This window comes from Aspergillus tanneri (genome assembly GCF_003426965.1).
Source record: "Aspergillus tanneri strain NIH1004 chromosome Unknown AapTan_2_pilon_pilon_pilon, whole genome shotgun sequence".
Taxonomy (NCBI): domain Eukaryota; kingdom Fungi; phylum Ascomycota; class Eurotiomycetes; order Eurotiales; family Aspergillaceae; genus Aspergillus; species Aspergillus tanneri.
Window position 1 is genome coordinate 3,590,076 of NW_022984629.1, and position 18,279 is coordinate 3,608,354.

Here is an 18,279-nt window from a genome sequence, read left to right on the forward strand (position 1 = left end):
TCGTTTATGACTACTCGTACGAACATATGTACTTTTTGTTTTGTGTATTTAAATTACCAGCTGTATGACAATTCCCCAAAGAGGCAAGACTACCCTGGAAAGTCACCCGTCATTTGGGATTGGAAAGTGTCTGGTGATCTGACTTAAGGGAAGGTAAAAGATTACAGCTTAGGTAATAGTATGACAAGGATGTGCATTGGACTATACTGACATTGTGTGTTGTACTGGTCACCCTGGTCGGTGATCTACCTTATTATAGATAAGTTACTAAACCCCTAGATCACCCAAACAACTACACGCCCATCAACTCCGCTAGCTACAAGAAGGAAAAAGACAAGTTAGCAGATTCATCCAAAACTATCAAGGGAAGCGGAAGGGTCGGTAGCTTACTACTGAACCGGCGAACGGCCCCGTTGGCCTCTTCGTATACTCGAACAGTGCTAATAGTATTCTGGTGGACCGACTTGAGCTGCGTATCAGCCTGGGTTTGTCCTTTGAGATCCATCTGACGGAACATATTCAGAGCCGACTCCTCGCGGACGCTACCCGCGCCAGGGCCTGTCTTGTTTTCAATCGATCCCACAAGTTGCCACCCATTCTCATTGCCGCGGAGACGGTATGGTTCGCAGTCCTGCGGTAGGGGGTATTAGCATGATCCAGACTTCCTAGGTAAATCGGCCTTACATGACCAGCTACAATGATCTCGTCTTCCCCATTCCAAATCAAGCTGTTAAAAGGCAGAAGACGAGTAGTGACATTTAACATTGCACGGGGAGGTTGCTCTGGCGCACTTGGATAGACAACTGTGACACTGCTATCATGCCCAGTAAAAGCAAGCGCATTCCCACTTGGAGAAAAGCAAACCCCCTGAATCCACCCCGCCGAGTTATTCAGGAATTCTCCGCATATTGTGTTAAAGGGAAGACGCTCTCCCCAGGCACTGGCCTCCGGGCGTGTATCAACACCCTTTATATAGCTGGAAAGAACTCTTGCATGAGAGTCCGTCGAGCCAGCAGCCAGCAAGACCGAATTAGGATGCCAGGCAAGCGTAGTTATAGTGCTTCGGATAGGTTTCTTCAGGTGCTTTGAAATCCACCAGTCATTTTCTTCCTCAAAGTAACACACTGCTATCACGCGAGCTCCTGAGCCGACAGCAAACTTCTGTTCGGATGGAGACCAACGGACAAATGTGGCAGCTCTGTTAATTCGAAGAAGGACCAGTGTCGGTTTCCAACCAGAGTCGGTTCGCTCCCATACATAAGCGTTGCGATCTAGATTGGGAGTTAAGTTGGGCAGGGTACACTCGGACGATGTGAAACTTACCCTGCGAGCAGGTAACAATGCGGCCACTGCTAGGAGCAATGTCAACGCCCGTCACAGTCTTCTCATGACCTCTAAGCTCATCAGTCAAGGAAAACTTGCTTCCCCCTCTCTGGTAGAGCTCCACATTGTTATCCCGCGCAACTGCAAGGGTGTTCTTATCAGGTGAGAAGGAATGGTCTGCGATTGGGTTGTGAAACAGATGATGAACTTCTGGTGCAGACATTATTATTCGAGCGGCAGGAGGAGCTCTCTACTGCCGTGCAAAAAGAGAGAGAGAAGGAGAAAGAACAATAGTTTAGAGTAAGTGTCGTTTACATATAAGGCGGTAGTGGTGGAATGTAACCGATGACGCGGATAGTTAATGATTATGTAATTCCTCACGTGATATACTAGTTCTGCCGTCTTTTGCATCCACACACTAGCTGCGAGTAGTTGGGAACTCATGCGTCTTGGAAGCTCCCTTCCCTCGGAGAAAACATTTTGTCTCTCTTTTCATCTGAACCCCTACGTCTTCATCCATTGAAGCAATGACTACAAGTGCAACTCTTACGCGCAGCGGTACCCAGAGTAAATCTGCTCCTACTGGTCTTCCAAACCAAACGTCAGTCGTCAACCCTTTCGGTGAATAGGGAGAGAGAGAATAACAAAGTACGCGGTGCGGGAAATTCTGACCATTTTATAGGCTATACTGTACCAATCTTCCAGATAAGCTTCACAAGTATGACCTACGAATTTCGCTTTATACTCTTTTTTCCACGTATGGCACAGTTCTGGATGTCGTGGCTATGAAAACCAAAAAAATGCGTGGCCAGGCCCATGTTGTGTTCAAAGATGTCCAATCCAGTACGCAAGCAATGCGTGCCCTTCAGGGGTTTGAATTTTTTGGCAAGCCGATGGTATGGACATAGCCTTACGCACCATCTCACTTCAAAGTAAACACGTTCGCTGATGTCTGGTCACAGAAAATTGTTTATGCCAAGGGTTCCTCCGACATCATTTCTAGACTCCGTGGGACCTACAGTTTGGTACCAACAGGTGCAACACAAACTGTAGTTGCCTCTACAGATCTTCAAAAGACTATCTTCAGTGGACCTCCAGGGTCGGCAGTATTACCGCCCAGACCCGCTGGTGAGACCAACGGTGAACCTCAAGCTACCCACGGGGTCAAGCGGGCTCGAGATGAGGAAAGCGAAGAAGGGGAGGCGCCGATGGATGAGGATAGTGACGTTCCAATGGAGGCTTCATCGGATGAGGATTAAGATGTCTCACTCGATTTGAGGAACACTATCTCCTAGAAGTCGAAGTGGGTACGAGAAGAAGGGGTTAGAGAGAGGGGGAGAGGACAGTTTCCAGCTGGTCTGGTCCAATCACTCCATTCTATGTCTTGGGATTTCCTTGCTCCTTGCTCTCCAATTTAAGGAGCTCCTTGGGTAAATGGAGACCGAGATGATTTCCTATCAAACCGAGCCAGGCAATGAGGTACTTCTCGGGTGTGATATTCTGCTGCCCCACGATCTGCCTCATAGCATCTGCAGTGTTGCATGGATGAACGAAAAATGTCGGGGTTTCGGAGAGTGGGTGGTACTAGAAACATCAGCTCCGGCACACCGGATGATCTCAGAAACAGCCATTTGCACGTACACCGAAACTAATACCGCCCATGACACCGACACTTTGAAGTTCTTTCTTGTGCTGGTCTGCTACCAGGTAGTGGTAGACGGCGTCCACTCCCAGCGGACCGAGATTGCTACCCCGGAGCATGAAGTACAGGACGGGAACTTGATATGTCGGGGAGAGGAGAATTTCGTATTCTACTAGTAGACAAGTACTGGGGCGGGACGTACGAACGAGGGCCTCCTATTTTGATTAGTTGTCAGAAGATAGCCAAAGTATCCAATAGGACAGATTTCACAGACTGGGTCATCTTCACTAGCCTCCAATCGTGGTTCTGTAGTATCTACGGCTGGGGTTGCGTTGTATTGGTGAATATCAACATTGTCGATGCTGCGTGAGAGCTTCAGAATTGGGCCAGTTGCCTAACAGACCAGTTAAAACGTGGAGTAAGAAAAAGACAGCCCCACGACCAATTAAGGGGGACATGTCTAGCAGTAAACAAACAGGGATTTCCATCTGGCCGACTGCTGCAGGAAACACATAGATAGATAGAAGGGAGACAACTACCTGGTGCACCAGCTGGATCGAGGACCACCCCACAGCTGAAAGACCGAGCAAATGGACGCGATCCAAAAAAGCGCGACAGGCGCATTCGAACTCCTCCCGCGTGAGAAAGGGACAGACTGATAAAGAGGAGGCGGAGGCGAAGGCGGAGGTGGAGGTGTCTAACAAGAACGGAAGAGCCATGCGACTGGTAAAGACGCGGTGTAATACCTGCTTCGCTGACCGACATAGAACGGACTGCTCCTAGAAGATTTTTTTTTTTTTTTTTTTTTGCGTTGTAAAGCTAACTCCTCAATGCACACCGATCTCGTTCGTTCAGTCTAGGCAGCGTCACCTAAGCCGTTCTCGGGCTGCAAAAGTACTAAGTATTGTTTGCAGCGACTGTACTCTTAAGTACATCCAGATCGGGGATCAACCGGAACGGGTTGTATCTAGGTAGAAACGGAAAAGTAAGTTCCACAGAGCAATAAGTGTTTTATTTACTAGTGATGAATAAACATGAGCTACTTTTTTCAATTATTTTTTGTGATCTTCCTTGTCTGGAGACCTCACAATCCCCCTTAATGAATGAGAAGAATCCAGAAGAAAGAGAATTCTACCCAACATCTAGGCTTTTTACATAAGTTGCAGCATGCAAACGCCATCATTATCGTCATCGTTGCTGATTCATCATTCACATGCATGGTCATGGGTTGGTTGCAGCACTGCCAAGCCCGTGGTCGACCAATCAGCGCCCCGCCGCTGTCCAGCTCCCCGATGGAATCGGATTAAGCAAAAGGATATACCCTAGTACCTACCTACCTAGAACACTGCTAGGTAGTTACCAGGAAGTATACTCCGTAGAGAGGTACCTACTACCTAGGTAGTATGTTCAGCCTTCCCGGTCATACGGAGTGCTATACATACCTTGACAGGCCCCTGGGTAGAGGCAGCAGGTACCGACAGCTAAGAGAATGGATGTACCTGTCGAGTATCTACACGAGTCACGTCGCTTCGTAGCCAAATGGGACCGTTCTTCCTCCAACCCAACTCATGGAACCCAATTTCCCTACCCTAATCTGACCTTAATCCACCTCCTGCATGAGGAGGCCCTGCAACAACCAACCTGTCCGCATTCGGCCATAGCTCTCCACCTCTGCTTGATTGTTTTGCATGGCACACCTCCCACGACCACCACAATGGCCTTGTCAACCTTGGTTTCCATCTTAACTTTCCTCGCCCTCCGGCCGCAGTCGGATCGTCTCTCCCCCCAGATTCCCACGGTGCATGGGAGTTCCATAACGCATTCGTCATTTGTTGTGTCCCTCTCATCTCCTCCGCCATGTTCGCTTCTCTTATGTATCTGACTCTCTTTCCTTACTTGCCCCCAGGTTGAGCTTGACCTTGTTTCACGTCTTGAGCAGGATTTTTTTTTTTTTTTATTCTTTTGGATTGCTACTTTTACCCTTTTCTTTATTTTCGATTTTTTTTATTTTTTCGCCTTCGAAAGAAAATAAACTATCCGTAGTCATTATCACCTGTTGATCCTTTTGCCTGTTCTTTATTTGTCTTCCATTTTACATTCTTGGTTATATCTTTATTGAGTTCCGCGTCAGTCGTCTTTGTTCCCGGAAAGACGAAGACAAAAGAGAGCAGTCCAGAGTTGTTTGTTGTTTCGTCCAATTTTGTGGGCTGTGTACGGAGCATATCCCGGAGTCTTCCTTCCTCGCTCTGACCCAGGAGAGCGCTATTTCCCCTTATACATCTAGCTTTATATTTGTTCTCGCTTCTCCTTCCTTTACTGCCATCTGTTCGGCAGGCCCAGCCTCTGTCTACAGTCTCTCTCTCCAGTGCAATTGCGAGGAAGCAAGAACTTTGGGATTAGACCGAAGATCAAAAATAAAAAAAAAAAAAAGGTCCCGGATGCTTCCAGGACTCTCGCCAGGTAACCTACTTTCCCAGTCCTGCGTTGTTCTTGAGTCTGGATCAACGCGTCGATATCAAGCTCCGGTCAAGGTTTCAGGGCTCAAGGCTCTTTTATACACCCACTCACAAAATCGGCACTCGATACCAAACCCGTTGGCAAGCACCATTAGGTAAATGCCCACGAGGTGCTTGTGTTGGTTCTAATCCCCAGAACCTGGACTTCCTTCTGCACTGGGGAATTAGCATTTTTATATAGCCATGGGAAGCTTTTTCTCTGTTCAAAGTAGAAGCAAGCGCCGCCGCTCAAACCGGCTATCAAAGCCGCCCTCAAATATATCTACTCCGGTGTCAGTCAATTCATCCCTCCACACACCTAATCCCAGCTCTCCCATATCACCTATATCTACTACACCTACAGCTGCTACCTGGCAAAGTCCGTGGACAGGCACTTCCATTCCCATTGCCTCGCCTAGGCCGGAACTAAACGGTCGAAGATCGCAGTCGTCTCGTTGTGTGTCATTGAAAACTGAAACAGGATGGGTCGCTGCAAGCGAAACAAACAGAGCCAACTCCGTCACCAAAGAGCCAGATGAATTTCGTATCCATTCGTCAGCTTCTAGCTCAAACACCTCTGGGACTCTGTCTAGGCAGGCATCTTTCCAGCCCTCTCGCCAAACGGCATTCCAGCCCATGACTTTACGGAGCGAGGCCCAGTCCCCTTTATCTCGATCAGGGCAACCAAGGAGATCATACTCGGTTCACTCCCCACCCCACAGAGCGAAGAGCACCATGTACGCGACTAGCATCGACGAGGCTGCTTCTTCCAACACTCATTTTTTGGTTGACTGTCAGGGGTTTCCGTTGATTCGTCAACGCTCTCTCCTTACCCAACCTGGGGTTGCTACGAGACGATCAACAAAAAATGCTAATCAACGATATCCCTCCCCGGTATCTCAAGAAGCTCATTTCATATCTGATGACTTAAAAGCCCCCCAGCCTACGCAGTGGCCCCCATCAACCTCGCAGGTTATTGAATCCAGGCATCCTCTTTCACTTGCACAATTCCGCCCACCAACGCCAAATAACTTTGAGTATACACATTTGGGTGCACTCAAGTTAGGATCGTTACGAGTCGTAAATGGTTCTACGTCTCCATGTCCTAGTGATCGAACCCAGTTTAATCAGTGTCGAAGTCCGATAACAGAGCCTTCACCGGGCAGTACGTATCCGATAGGATCAGAACGCACCGCGGGAAGGCACGAAGCTCTATCGAATGCTATATCTGTTCCAGCTCCAACCGATAACACGGAATGCAGATATGGTGGGCCCTCACTCATGTTTGGGAGTCTGTCAAATCGGATCAGAGACGGCATGTCAGCTCCTATATTACAGACTCAGCATCTGCCTGAGGTCCGAAGATATGATGATTCCACAGCAAGTCCATTTTCATTCGACCAGTCTTTAAAGGCTACAAACCCTCATACCCTCTGCGAAAACGAAACTGGAGATGAAGGGATCTTTATACCCGATGATGATAAAAGCATAGCCTTCCGTCTCGGTAAAACATCCTCAGGGAATCATTGGCAAAGAAGACAGTCACGATCACATAAAAAAGATGACAGCGGTTATAGCTCTGCAGCTTCAATTCGTTCTCTCCAGGGCAGCCGTAATAGGACGTCGTTGGACTCCCATATGTCCACAAGACGTCCGTCCCTCAAATACCGCCGGTTTAGCCTAGAAGGCAACGCTAAGGACATTGACAGGCATGGTGCAATGGGTCCTTTATGTTTCAGCAACCATCTCCCTCTGTCCCTGACTCGCCGAGGTTCAAAAGTGGATCATAGACCCGAAACGAGCAACTGGGTGACAAATATGTCGACAATGTGCCATGAACCCCCTCAGAGACAAGGAAATGGACGGACAAGGAGCTTGTCAAATACAACCCGGCGAGCTTCTATCTTTCGGACTCTATCTCTTCCCCGATATTGTGCCCATCTACGCAGTCAGGATTCTGCTGCCACCGAAATGTCGATTTCCTCGCTGCGTTTCACAAACACGATTGAAATGGGAAACCGCGGTCAAGAAGCACTATGCCGACAACCCTGCTGTGGTCTGTCTAAGCTCAATATGAACTGCGGCTGTGAAAAAAAGGACCCCACAAGAATAGATGCTTCGAACCAAAACACACTGAACTGCAGCGGTGTCTTCGACAATGCATTTCCCCGCGCCACTGAGATCCATAGGACATACCTGAGTAAAGGTTTAGGACAAGCATATTACACAAATCCAGATTCAGAATGCAACAGCCGAGCAATCAAGCTTTGGTGCTCAAGACCGGGCGTTGACGACAGTGCGATTCAGATAAAGCCTGCTCCGGAAATAGTCGAGGGCATGACCTACGAGGATATTCCCAACCTTAATCTTGAAATCCCACGAGGTAGGCCGAGGAGTCGGAGTGACGAGTATCAACGTCACCAATTGTCAAAGCAACAACAGCGACGAAGCATCTACACAGCTAAGTCCCCATTGGTTGTCAGTCGATAACCTTAATAATATACCGCGTTTGTCTTTATCTTTTTGCGTTCGTTGAAAACGCTTGGCGTTAAGATAACAAGAGAGTTACCTATCCGGGTAGGATCTTTTGTGATTTTAATATACCCCTTTCGGTCACTAGGTGGCTTCCACTTTTTATTGTTCATCTTTCTTTTGCTTTTGTCTGTCATTATATTTTTTCTGAGATCAACCTGTTTTGGACGTTCCTGTAAGGAATACAGTTTTAGATACATGGAATGGTTGAACGGCAGATGCGCGGTCTTGAGTATCCTTGTTTCTGTGGGCTGGGAAATCTACATCAAAGAAAGGTTTAGCAGTGATCTAAGGTACATAAGTATCTTTTACACTGTCCTATAAGATTTGGGTTCCATAATAAATTCAGAGACTAACATTTCTTCTTTGGCTTACTGGCTTACTGTACATTCCGTTGGAAGAAGTGTCCACTGATCAGCTACGCATATATATATAGACCTAGGATATTGGAAGTTACACTGAGAGCAGCCCGTGGAATCCACACCCTTCGGAGTAAGTTCTACTGCCCTACATGTCTCAAGTAGAAAAGCCCTAAATAACTTATTGGTCTGGAATATCGTCAATAGTTAAAAGCACCCTTGTAGTTCGAGAAGATAGACAAAAATATATTAACATTTCTGAACTTTATCCATCATCGCATGCCATGATAAGTTTATATGATACATTTCATTGTGGAACGTTATATAAGTTCCCCATGAGAAACCCTGAACGGTGCTGCCAGATCAAACCAAGAAAAATATTGAGGGATTGAATCAAGAAAGTTAAATGCATTAGCAGTCGCGAATGGATTCCTCCTTCGATTTCAACGTTGTTAATGAAGTAAGTCAATTTACTCAATCCGAACCTTTTTCATTTTTTGTACCGGCTCCTTGGGCACAATCACTGAGAGGATTCCGTCTCTCAAGCTCGCCCGGACTGCTTCTTGGTCCACTCTTGTTGGGAATGTGAACACTCTGTGGAATTGACCAATTGACCGCTCCGATGCCCAATACTTGTAGGCAGGGCCACTGGATGATTGCTCTTGATGCACTGTTGCTTTATTTGGGGGGGCGGTGCTGATGTGTGTTGGTGAACCAGCAGATACCGTGGCATTGGGTGGTTCTTCATCTTCTTCATCTTCGACTGTGGGTTGGAGAGACCTTATGGATGAGGCATCATCGGTAATTTCATTGTCATCGGGCATTGTATTGCTGTAGTTGCGTTGGACATGGCCCTTAATGACTAACGTGTGAGGATCGGTAAACTCGATGTCAATGTTGTTCTGGTCAACACCGGGTAGCTCGCCGTCAAGATGATAGCAATCATTCCTTTCATAGACATCAAAGCGAGGGGTGAACGAGCGGACCGGTACAGCCTTGTTCTTTTGGCAGCTGGAACGATGCACATCATAGTCATTGAGCAGCCGGAACAAAGGCGCGAAGTCGTTGGCGACGCGGGGGAAGAAAGCCATGTTCAGTGCAGATCTTGGAAGACAGATGTTTGAAGTACTTGAGGTGCTTGAGGTGCTTATGTTTATAGATGCGATTGACTGTATTCGACTATGGCAAAACAGAGTCTGGGTGGGAGTCGATCATTCTTTTATATTACATGCGACCTATTCTAAAAGAGACTGGTACCTCAGATATTACATACAGTAAGCAGGTCGAATATGCCAGCAGATACTCGCAATGCGTGCGATCTTGATCTCGATACTCCAAGATGGCTCTGGGGCCTTCGAGAGTGCTTAGATAATCACGGGCTAAATCCGACGTAGTGGCGGGAAGCCGCGCGAAGCTTCCACGATCTCGGCTAGAATGCGACGAGAAGACTATCGTCGTCCACCTTACCGGATGTTCCGAATCCCAGGAGAAGAATACATTTCAAGCTGCCGGTTGCCTTTGCGCAGTAAATACTCTATTGCGCTGAAATCTTTTTTGCTAACCGAGAGATATTTGCGGAACTCCGCCCTATCGATACCGTTAGCAACCAGTAGCTTCGGGATTAGCTCAGTCGAGGTTCCTGCAAATTGGAAATATACCTCACATATGATCTAAAATTGTCCCTTGTCTCCTGGGAAGAGGGAGGACGACTCATTAGCCGAGGTCCTTCTGGGTGGCGACTACCTAGTATGGGCACCACTCACTATAGGCTTCTTCCGTATTTCTCGTAGGCATTTTCGGTAGAGGGACAAGACCTCCCTTTGCAGGCCCGAAAGTCGAGCCATTAATCTGTTCTGGGTGTAAGGTTGCGGATGGGTGAGGTTGGGAGAAGACGGATCGGAGCGATGCTATCAGTATCATAATTTCATGCGTCTCCGGCCGTCGCCGATTTTGCGGGAAAGGAAAAAGCAGCTACTAGCGTCTTTCCCAGCCGAATGAGTCGAGCCTTGTCCAAGGAGTTAGTTGAGTAGGCTGTCAATCCATAGTAATAATCTAAGGGGGTGTCAATACTCCGTACAAAACTAAAATTTGGGAGTAGTGGTAACTTGGCTCAGTAGAGTAGGATTGTAGTAACTCTGCGCAGACATGCCCACATTCTCCTGACCTAACTACATACGTTCATGGGGATATATATTGGTCGATCGGTGATTGCCCTTGGTACTACGTGATACCCTGAAGCTCACGCCTATATTTCCCTTTCCGATCACCATAGCGTCTCATTCGCTTTTTGGCCAATGATGGCCGAGTATATTATGGTGGTGCTATCCCCTCCCCTCAACGACCTGGCGACAGTGGTGAGGGCCTGGGTGATACAAGGTGAAATCTTTCCGCCGGCATCACCTCACGGATCAAGTCACCGAAGTCAGAAACCTTCTTGCACCATTAACGAGAAAGGGCATCGAAACTGTACGTTGTTTGGGGCTGAACTACGAACAACATGCCAGAGAGGCCCGTCTTCCACGCCCAGTATCCAGTCCTCTTTTACAAGCCGGTAACATCCATCACTGGACCAACTGATGACATTCCGGTCCCTCTCATGGCACAAGAAGGTGAAGGCCTGGGCTACGAATGTGAGCTAGTTGTCGTGATCGGCAAGGAAGCCAAAGACGTGCCTGAAAACCAAGCTCTAGACTATTATGTTCTTGGCAATGCTGTTGGCAATGATGTTTCTCACAGACACTGGTAATATCAAATGTGGTGGGGGTCCATGGGCATTAGGAAAGGGCTTCGATGGCTGGGCACCTTTAGGCCCTACTACAGTATCCTCCAAAGTAATCTGTGACCCTAACGCATTGCATATCTCGACAAAATTCAAAGGCCATACGGCCCAGTCTTCGTCAACCAAGGTTATAATATTCAATGTGGCAGTCTCGTTCCTGTCCCAAGTTACCACCTTGTTACAAGTGACTTGATCTTCACTGGAACGTTAGTGAAACCCTTGTACCTGTTTCAAGCCCTTCAAGTTCCTGATAGGATCCCAGGCCATAAGGTTTTGGAATGGGTAGAAGGCCCGCACTTTGGCTAAAAGACGGAGACTGTGTCGAGGTCGCTCTCGAGGGTGTGGGATCATGCGTGAATCGGGTTGTCTTTGACAAGACTTCCCCGAAACTCTGAGCGACTAAGGAGACTCAACAACACTCGGGTGATGCTGCGTGATGCAAGCAAGCGCCTCATGAGGCGCGCCGAAAGGCCCCTCTGCAAAGCTGAAATAGAAATATGCATTTGTAGTCCATTCTCTGCTAAATAAGTCCTCGCATTTAGACACCAGAATTTAAAACAAAGAAAACTAGTTGACCTGGGCTCCATATCCCTTGATGCCTTCCGCAAATGCCCAACTCTGAGCCTCGATCTTCTGATCTTCCTGCATCTCAATCCCCCCTTCAGTAATCACTGCCAAGGAGTACTTGTCGATGCTTCGGGCATCTCGGTACCAGAGAACCTTAAGACACTCTCTCAGTGCCGCCACTGCTTCGTCCTTACTGACTTCTTCTGTCGGTTTCTCTTCTGGGAACAATCGACGAAGAATCGGGACGGCGAGGTGAGCACCGAATCCGGTAGCAAGGTGTGGCGCTGAGAATGTAGTTCCTAGAAGATCCGCAGAGCTAAGGAATGGCTTCTTGTCTCCATCGAATCCGGCAACGAGAATGTGGTTCCAGAGCGGATTGAACTCGGAGCGGCGCTTATAGAACACCTTAGATAGATACGTATGGAGGTTCTTTGCATTAAGCATGTTTCCGTGGGCGGAATAATTCTCCCTGATATCGAGTGATCCCAAGAGACGATCAATGTACTGCATGTCGGACACATCACCACTGAATCCAATCACAGCCGAATCACCAAACACGCGAAGGCGCTTCACATCAGAGAATCGGGCAAGAGAGCCGTACGAAGCTAATAGGGAGCAAGTCATGTCAAAATTGTACTGAATGAGCTCTAAGCATAGGACACATACCTAAGTTATCGGCGGCGATCGCAACACCCCTGTTGAATTTGACGGCTATTACTGACGTTCCCGTCACGGCAGGTGATTGGGTGTGGGTTTTGGGGCCTGTCATTTGAAGATACGACGGATTATAAGTCCCATAGACATCATCCCTGGGCTTCCAACAAAGTGTCAGTGAGACATAGCGCACTGCTGCGATGTGATGCCCTTACCCGACCCCAACCTTCAGGGTAGTGATTCATGATGGATGTTGTGATTTGGAAACGTAAAGTGGACTGATCTGCTGCTGAATATGAAAGAAAATGGTGGTCTAAGGGCAAATCAAACCACGGACGCTCAAAAGAGTTAGCAGATGATATATATGCAACGATGTGGACTCGTAAGTTATTATGTATTAGGCAGTCAGAGCTGACGGAGCTCTGGTTACGTTAGTAACCAGTATTATCGGCGGTCGGGCCAGATACCGCGCCTAATCACAGCTCCCGCGCACGCGCTTAGCGACTAGCTGCCTCCGGTCTACTCTGGTATGGCGCTCCATCACTTTTAAAGTCTAAGCCTGGTTTCGACCACGGAGGTCCAGCATAATACCCATACACTTATGGATATTGGGCTTCGGCAATGTGAAGGCACAGATACTTACGCCTTGTCAATTTAATTTTTTTTTTTTTGCCCCCTTGACTCAAAACTTAATGACGACAATGGTGCCAAAATTTTGCTATGCATATAATATACTGTATGCTTCACCGCTAAGAAAGTTACTGGCTTTGAATAAATTTATATAATATGTGCCAATTATTGTGTATGATTCCTATCCACCTTTTCCATACTAGAGATAGTCACCTTAATCTCTTCTTTGAGTTGAGGACAGTTCCCGTGTGACTCGTTTCACTAGTCGCATTCACAAAACCAATTGTATCCCTTTGGCTTGCAAGCCTCTGGTCTTCTATGCTATTACGAGTTTCCTTCTGTGTCTTCAGGAGTTCTTCCTTGAAACCCCAACTCGGTAGACACGATGTATCCCACAGATCAAGTGGTAAAGACGTATAGTATTGCACCTGACCATAAAGGCCCATGTGATCCATCAGCTTCACGAGCAAATCTTGGTTCTTCAATGATGTTGAACTGGCTAGCTTCTCGTTAAAGTGAACTTCTTGTTCCTTCAATGTCAAAAAATGGGCAAACTTTGCATTTGCTGTAGGATTAGGGGTTCCAGGGGGGGATGGTGGGATGTCTAGATTAGGCACCGGCGGAAGTGTTAAATCATGAACCAATGTGTGCGACGTTGAGTATGGTGAGGAATGTCCATCCAACGAGTGAATATCTGAAGAATGGGTTTCTTGATGCAATGGGCCGAGAACAGGTCCACTGGGGTCTGGATTTATAGTATTTTTTGGGGTCTTGGGCCCATCACCAAATTCTGTTCGCATCACAATTAACGGTTAGATATACATCGATGTATTCATATATTAGCATACCTTACCTTTATTTTCCTCTGTTTTAAAGGCTAACTCTGGCCGATCTTTTATTACTTGCTAGAATGGTTTAGCCACCCTCGGTATATAAGACCCTACAGGGACACATACTCTCTGCGAAGAAGCACACTTTTGGTCAACTTCATCCTCGCTGCTGCTTTCATATGCTCCAAGACCCAGCATAGCTGTCAATGCTAATGTGCATCTAGTGTACTCCCATAAATTAGGTGTCAGTCTTGAATTTCACACAGGTGCTTGTGAATTTAAGGACTGTGTAATTCAATAATAGTAAAGCAAGTAAATGTAGACCGTATCAGTTCCTCTCTCGCTTGGGAACATTTAAGGTTAAGCTCCGCAGGAAGGCGGAATATCCAAGATTACATAAGCGACAGGCAGCTAGAGGACGGCGTCAGGGCAGCCATAGCTGCTGCATTGAGGACAGAACAGCCGATTCCTATCATCCACCAAACATTGTTGACATAAAATTTGGGAGAACTGTACAGCTCACTGAAGTGTGGCTTCTATTGTTCGGGTTGACAAGAACTGTTATTTACTTTGGAACTGAGTGAGGATCCGGACAAAATATGATGCCTCTAATGCCTCTAATGGGTCACCAACCTCATAACGAGGCTGTCGGTTACTCTTTCTCGCAGTCTCAGACTGCTGCACCCAACAAAGAACATTCGTTTTATCCGTATGTATTGGTATTCCAGGCCTGTCTTCGATGAAATAGCTGACTTGTATTGTTAGGTATACCGACAACGGTGGCTCCACCCTAGGTATCACAGGTGCGGATTTTGCTATCCTTGCTGGTGATACTCGTTCAGTTGCAGGTTATAACATCAACTCTCGTTTTGTTCCCAAGGTCTTTAAGATTGGCGGTGATGATGAAACTGGCGATGGTGCTCATATTCTTCTATCGGTTGTGGGCTTCGCTGCAGACGGTCAAGCTCTCAAAGAACGGCTAGATGCAGTGGTGAAGATGTACAAGTACCAACACGGAAAAGCTATGTCTGTCGGAGCATGTGCTCAGCGATTGTCGACTATTCTTTATCAAAAACGATTCTTTCCCTACTATGTGCATGCTATCTTGGCAGGCCTGGATGATGAGGGTAAAGGGGCATTGTACAGCTACGATCCTGTCGGCTCATACGAGAGAGAGCAATGCCGAGCGGCTGGGTCTGCAGCCAGTTTGATTATGCCATTCTTGGATAATCAAGTCAACCTGAAGAACCAGTACATCCCTGGAAGCGGCGAAGGACATGCTCTTGAAGCGAGGAACCCGGAACCATTACCCAGGGAGACAGTGGAACAGCTGGTACGAGATGCATTTACTAGTGCAGTGGAGAGACACATCGAGGTTGGAGATGGCTTACAAACGATGATTATCACGAAGAATGGAATAGAAGAGATCTACACTCCGTTGAAAAAGGACTAGGGGGAGAAGCGGTGTACATTTCCTCGTGTCTATTCTATTTCATTCCGATCAATTGGCCTACACTCAGTAGCAATGACAGGAGAATCCAGTATGCGATGACATTACAAGACATGTAGATGCTATGTCTATGATCACATTAAACTGTTCACCCTAGTGAAAGCATATTGGCGTTCGTAGTATAGCAGGGAATAGGTAATTTTTTGTAGCGATCTTGGTTGTCCAAAAGTTGTGAACCAATACCCACAACTGTAGTTATTTATTTAAATAGATTTCCATTATTGTGGGAACTTTCACATATAATTAATGCTATTTCTAATAAAACAAAAATTCTGGGGTTCCTAGAAAGTTTGTAAATCATAGTAGGGTAGCCTATTGAACTAGTACAAACAGGACAAACGTGCTCTTTACAGGTGCTGGGCGGAATGATTTCATTAAATTTTATCCAAAAGCAACGTCCAAACACAGTTTGAGACGCTTTCTGAGATTTTGGCTCACATCTGTTATCAGGTGCTTTATTAGACATTATCTCTACAATGAACAGATTCTCTTAACTAAGAAGATATTTGTTTTATCCATCTTCCCTCCCCCTCTCCTCTTTGTTACCTGAATTATCCACTATGTGACGGCGATCATGTCTAGCAAATTCGGACGCAGGCTATACACCAACTTTTGGGAAACGGCAAGCCCTTTCTTTGGGCGCGGACCATGGACAAGTCGTACTATTTTCTTCTCTGACACGGGAAATATAAATAATTCCATATTTGGCTTCCTGGGCAAAAGAGAGATCAAAAAATTATCATCCTTCCCTCCACGGAAAACGACAAAAATTACCAGGCGATTTGCTTCCGGAAGCTTTCTTGTTCTTGGGTTTTCACCAAACTCGACTGCAGTCGAGACTGGAACAACTTGTGCCATAACCCCGGAGAAGATTATTTCGCATAGAAGCTACCAACTTGACCGAAGATTTTTCCCCAGCCTGGCGCGAAGTGCGTTGGCACGGGGTTTCCATACGAATAATGATGACCGACCAAAATCAAAGGCACGCCAGGATTCTGTAATTTGCGAAAATAGAGATACATCCTCCCCTAAACATCAAAGCACAAGAGATGATCTCCAATCACATGATTTGAAGTCAGGACAGGAGCCGCATGAGCAACGTCTAGGAGAGCCGTCAAATCGACATTTGATAGATCGATTACCGCATATGTCACAATTACATCGGCCTACAAAGGAAGAGCTCTTGGCTGCGGCGAACGGTTTCTGGTCCAGACTCAAGGTACGCTTTAAGTGGTTCTCGATACGGAGTGTTAGACCTTTCAATCTGGAAGAAATAACTGCTCTCTTTTCGTGGGTTTTGTTGGGCCATGTGGTATGGATTGTTCTAGGTACGACAACTTTTTTCTCGTTGTTGATTATTGCTATCAACACGGTCCTCGCTCAAGGTATGTCTTGTCTATACTCTATTTCAGTGTCCCTCACTTTACTCATGCGACATAGAAACCCTTGCTCGTTGGATAGGCAATTACCTTACTAGGTCTTCAGGTGTAAAAGTAGTGTTTGAGTCGGCAATCGTTCCCAGATGGCGTGATGGTGTCATTACTTTTAAGAATGTTTTTGTCTCCAGAAGACCAGGCCAAGGTGCTGGACATGTTAGTAAAGGTTCATCAAAGACGGCTGCTGCGGTCGCCGCTGCTGCCGCACTCAATGAACAAGCTACCTCCGATCCAAGTGACCCTTCGGATCAGTGCCTATTTCCTGAAAACGAGGACACGAACTACACACAATTTGATTTATCGATTGAAATGGTTAACGTCACATTGTCATTCACAAAATGGATCAACGGTAAAGGGCTCCTCCGTGATGTTGAAGTAAAGGGTATACGGGGAGTGTTTGACCGCAGGTATGTCCACTGGTCAAATGATGACTTGGACCCTAAATCCTACCGGCATGAGCATAGTCCTGGAGACTTCGAGATCGATTCATTCAAGATGAGTGATGTGCTTGTCTCGGTTTATCAACCAGACAATTTCAGGCCGTTCTCCGTTAGCATATTTTCCTGCGATCTTCCGCAATTGAGGAAACAGTGGCTTTTCTATGATTTTATGTCGGCTAATATGATGACCGGATCATTTGACAATTCTTTATTTACAATCCATCCTCGCCAAACCCACAGTTTTACCGGCCCCCATTTGGGAAATGAAGAGGATGATGGCAAACGAGACCCTTGGAAGAAACATAGCAGAATTCGCATCGATGGGCTGAATGTCGACCATCTAAACCGCGGGGTACAGGGTCCATTTTCTTGGATACACGAGGGAACAGTGGATATTGTTGCTGATATTATGTTCCCCGCTGAAAATGATGAAAGTTTAACAAAGGTGATGGTCGATTTGTATGATCGGTTGGAAGCTACAGTTACGTCCAATCAATACCTTGAGGAGGTATCACACTATTCGGATCAAGCTGGGGAGACGGGTGTGAGCGATGATAGACGGTTTTTAATCACAGACCTGCGACTTCACTTGAACAACGTTCGGGCTGTTGTGCCTCTGTTTACACGAGATCTTTCTTATATTAATAATGCCCTAATTCGTCCTATCGTCGCTTACATCAATTCACGGCGTACCTTTATTCCTGTCCATTGTCGACTCGTCAAGCGTGTGGGCGACTTTGATGGCAGTTGGACCATCTTTGATAGTGGATTGATGGATGACCTCTCGGCAGCGGTAAGCTATTTTTCTTTCTTTCTTTCTTTCTTTCTTTCCTTCTCTTTTTCCCTCCCGGTTTGGTGCTGATGTATTGAAGGTGTACGATGCATTTGCGCGAGACGTAGTCGACGAACAGGCACGCAAGCGACGTTTTAAGAAGGTTGGCTTTTGGTCCCTCCAATTAGCAGCCCAGGCCATCTTTATGGGAATGGCTGGAAATATAGCATAAGCATGTATATTAGGTTATCATATCTCCAGTAACTCATTTCTTTGTGCATGTCTCTCATCTCCAAGGGAGAGAAAGCCG

General features: G+C 46.7%; 11 protein-coding genes across 11 annotated transcripts; 5 read left to right on the top strand and 6 right to left on the bottom strand.

The window, feature by feature from the left end:
• Positions 1 to 275: 275 nt before the first annotated feature.
• ATNIH1004_001168 (WD40 repeat domain-containing protein) lies at positions 276 to 1,546 on the bottom strand (the record flags this gene model as incomplete). The annotated part of the gene is made up of 4 exons (XM_033565868.1): positions 276 to 316; positions 391 to 631; positions 685 to 1,271; positions 1,324 to 1,546. 4 exons carry the CDS (start codon positions 1,544 to 1,546, stop codon positions 276 to 278), a joined length of 1,092 nt encoding a protein of 363 aa, XP_033431625.1.
• A 304-nt stretch (positions 1,547 to 1,850) lies between these two features.
• MSL1 (U2 snRNP complex subunit MSL1) lies at positions 1,851 to 2,582 on the top strand (the record flags this gene model as incomplete). Its single annotated transcript, XM_033565869.1, has 3 exons — positions 1,851 to 1,924; positions 2,006 to 2,219; positions 2,286 to 2,582. The coding sequence occupies 3 exons, from the start codon at positions 1,851 to 1,853 to the stop codon at positions 2,580 to 2,582; spliced, it is 585 nt and encodes a 194-aa protein (XP_033431626.1).
• A 118-nt stretch (positions 2,583 to 2,700) lies between these two features.
• On the bottom strand, positions 2,701 to 3,684 carry ATNIH1004_001170 (ATG3/ATG10 family protein; the record flags this gene model as incomplete). The annotated part of the gene is made up of 4 exons (XM_033565870.1): positions 2,701 to 2,907; positions 2,965 to 3,180; positions 3,240 to 3,359; positions 3,442 to 3,684. The coding sequence occupies 4 exons, from the start codon at positions 3,682 to 3,684 to the stop codon at positions 2,701 to 2,703; spliced, it is 786 nt and encodes a 261-aa protein (XP_033431627.1).
• A 2,000-nt stretch (positions 3,685 to 5,684) lies between these two features.
• On the bottom strand, positions 5,685 to 6,098 carry ATNIH1004_001171 (uncharacterized protein; the record flags this gene model as incomplete). Its single annotated transcript, XM_033565871.1, has 1 exon — positions 5,685 to 6,098. One exon carries the CDS (start codon positions 6,096 to 6,098, stop codon positions 5,685 to 5,687), a length of 414 nt encoding a protein of 137 aa, XP_033431628.1.
• A 97-nt stretch (positions 6,099 to 6,195) lies between these two features.
• On the top strand, positions 6,196 to 7,950 carry ATNIH1004_001172 (uncharacterized protein; the record flags this gene model as incomplete). Its single annotated transcript, XM_033565872.1, has 1 exon — positions 6,196 to 7,950. One exon carries the CDS (start codon positions 6,196 to 6,198, stop codon positions 7,948 to 7,950), a length of 1,755 nt encoding a protein of 584 aa, XP_033431629.1.
• Positions 7,951 to 8,821: 871 nt separating this feature from the next.
• On the bottom strand, positions 8,822 to 10,065 carry ATNIH1004_001173 (uncharacterized protein; the record flags this gene model as incomplete). Its single annotated transcript, XM_033565873.1, has 3 exons — positions 8,822 to 9,455; positions 9,819 to 9,938; positions 10,010 to 10,065. The coding sequence occupies 3 exons, from the start codon at positions 10,063 to 10,065 to the stop codon at positions 8,822 to 8,824; spliced, it is 810 nt and encodes a 269-aa protein (XP_033431630.1).
• Positions 10,066 to 10,645: 580 nt separating this feature from the next.
• Positions 10,646 to 11,097, top strand: ATNIH1004_001174 (fumarylacetoacetate hydrolase family protein; the record flags this gene model as incomplete). The annotated part of the gene is made up of 2 exons (XM_033565874.1): positions 10,646 to 10,817; positions 10,886 to 11,097. 2 exons carry the CDS (start codon positions 10,646 to 10,648, stop codon positions 11,095 to 11,097), a joined length of 384 nt encoding a protein of 127 aa, XP_033431631.1.
• A 600-nt stretch (positions 11,098 to 11,697) lies between these two features.
• Positions 11,698 to 12,596, bottom strand: pre4 (proteasome core particle subunit beta 7; the record flags this gene model as incomplete). The annotated part of the gene is made up of 3 exons (XM_033565875.1): positions 11,698 to 12,302; positions 12,364 to 12,511; positions 12,567 to 12,596. 3 exons carry the CDS (start codon positions 12,594 to 12,596, stop codon positions 11,698 to 11,700), a joined length of 783 nt encoding a protein of 260 aa, XP_033431632.1.
• A 152-nt stretch (positions 12,597 to 12,748) lies between these two features.
• ATNIH1004_001176 (HCNGP domain-containing protein) lies at positions 12,749 to 14,009 on the bottom strand (the record flags this gene model as incomplete). Its single annotated transcript, XM_033565876.1, has 4 exons — positions 12,749 to 12,773; positions 13,195 to 13,771; positions 13,835 to 13,886; positions 13,938 to 14,009. The coding sequence occupies 4 exons, from the start codon at positions 14,007 to 14,009 to the stop codon at positions 12,749 to 12,751; spliced, it is 726 nt and encodes a 241-aa protein (XP_033431633.1).
• A 422-nt stretch (positions 14,010 to 14,431) lies between these two features.
• prs3 (proteasome core particle subunit beta 6) lies at positions 14,432 to 15,264 on the top strand (the record flags this gene model as incomplete). Its single annotated transcript, XM_033565877.1, has 2 exons — positions 14,432 to 14,520; positions 14,577 to 15,264. 2 exons carry the CDS (start codon positions 14,432 to 14,434, stop codon positions 15,262 to 15,264), a joined length of 777 nt encoding a protein of 258 aa, XP_033431634.1.
• Positions 15,265 to 16,468: 1,204 nt separating this feature from the next.
• On the top strand, positions 16,469 to 18,201 carry MDM31 (mitochondrial distribution and morphology protein; the record flags this gene model as incomplete). The annotated part of the gene is made up of 3 exons (XM_033565878.1): positions 16,469 to 16,706; positions 16,762 to 17,990; positions 18,070 to 18,201. The coding sequence occupies 3 exons, from the start codon at positions 16,469 to 16,471 to the stop codon at positions 18,199 to 18,201; spliced, it is 1,599 nt and encodes a 532-aa protein (XP_033431635.1).
• Between the last annotated feature and the right edge of the window lie 78 nt (positions 18,202 to 18,279).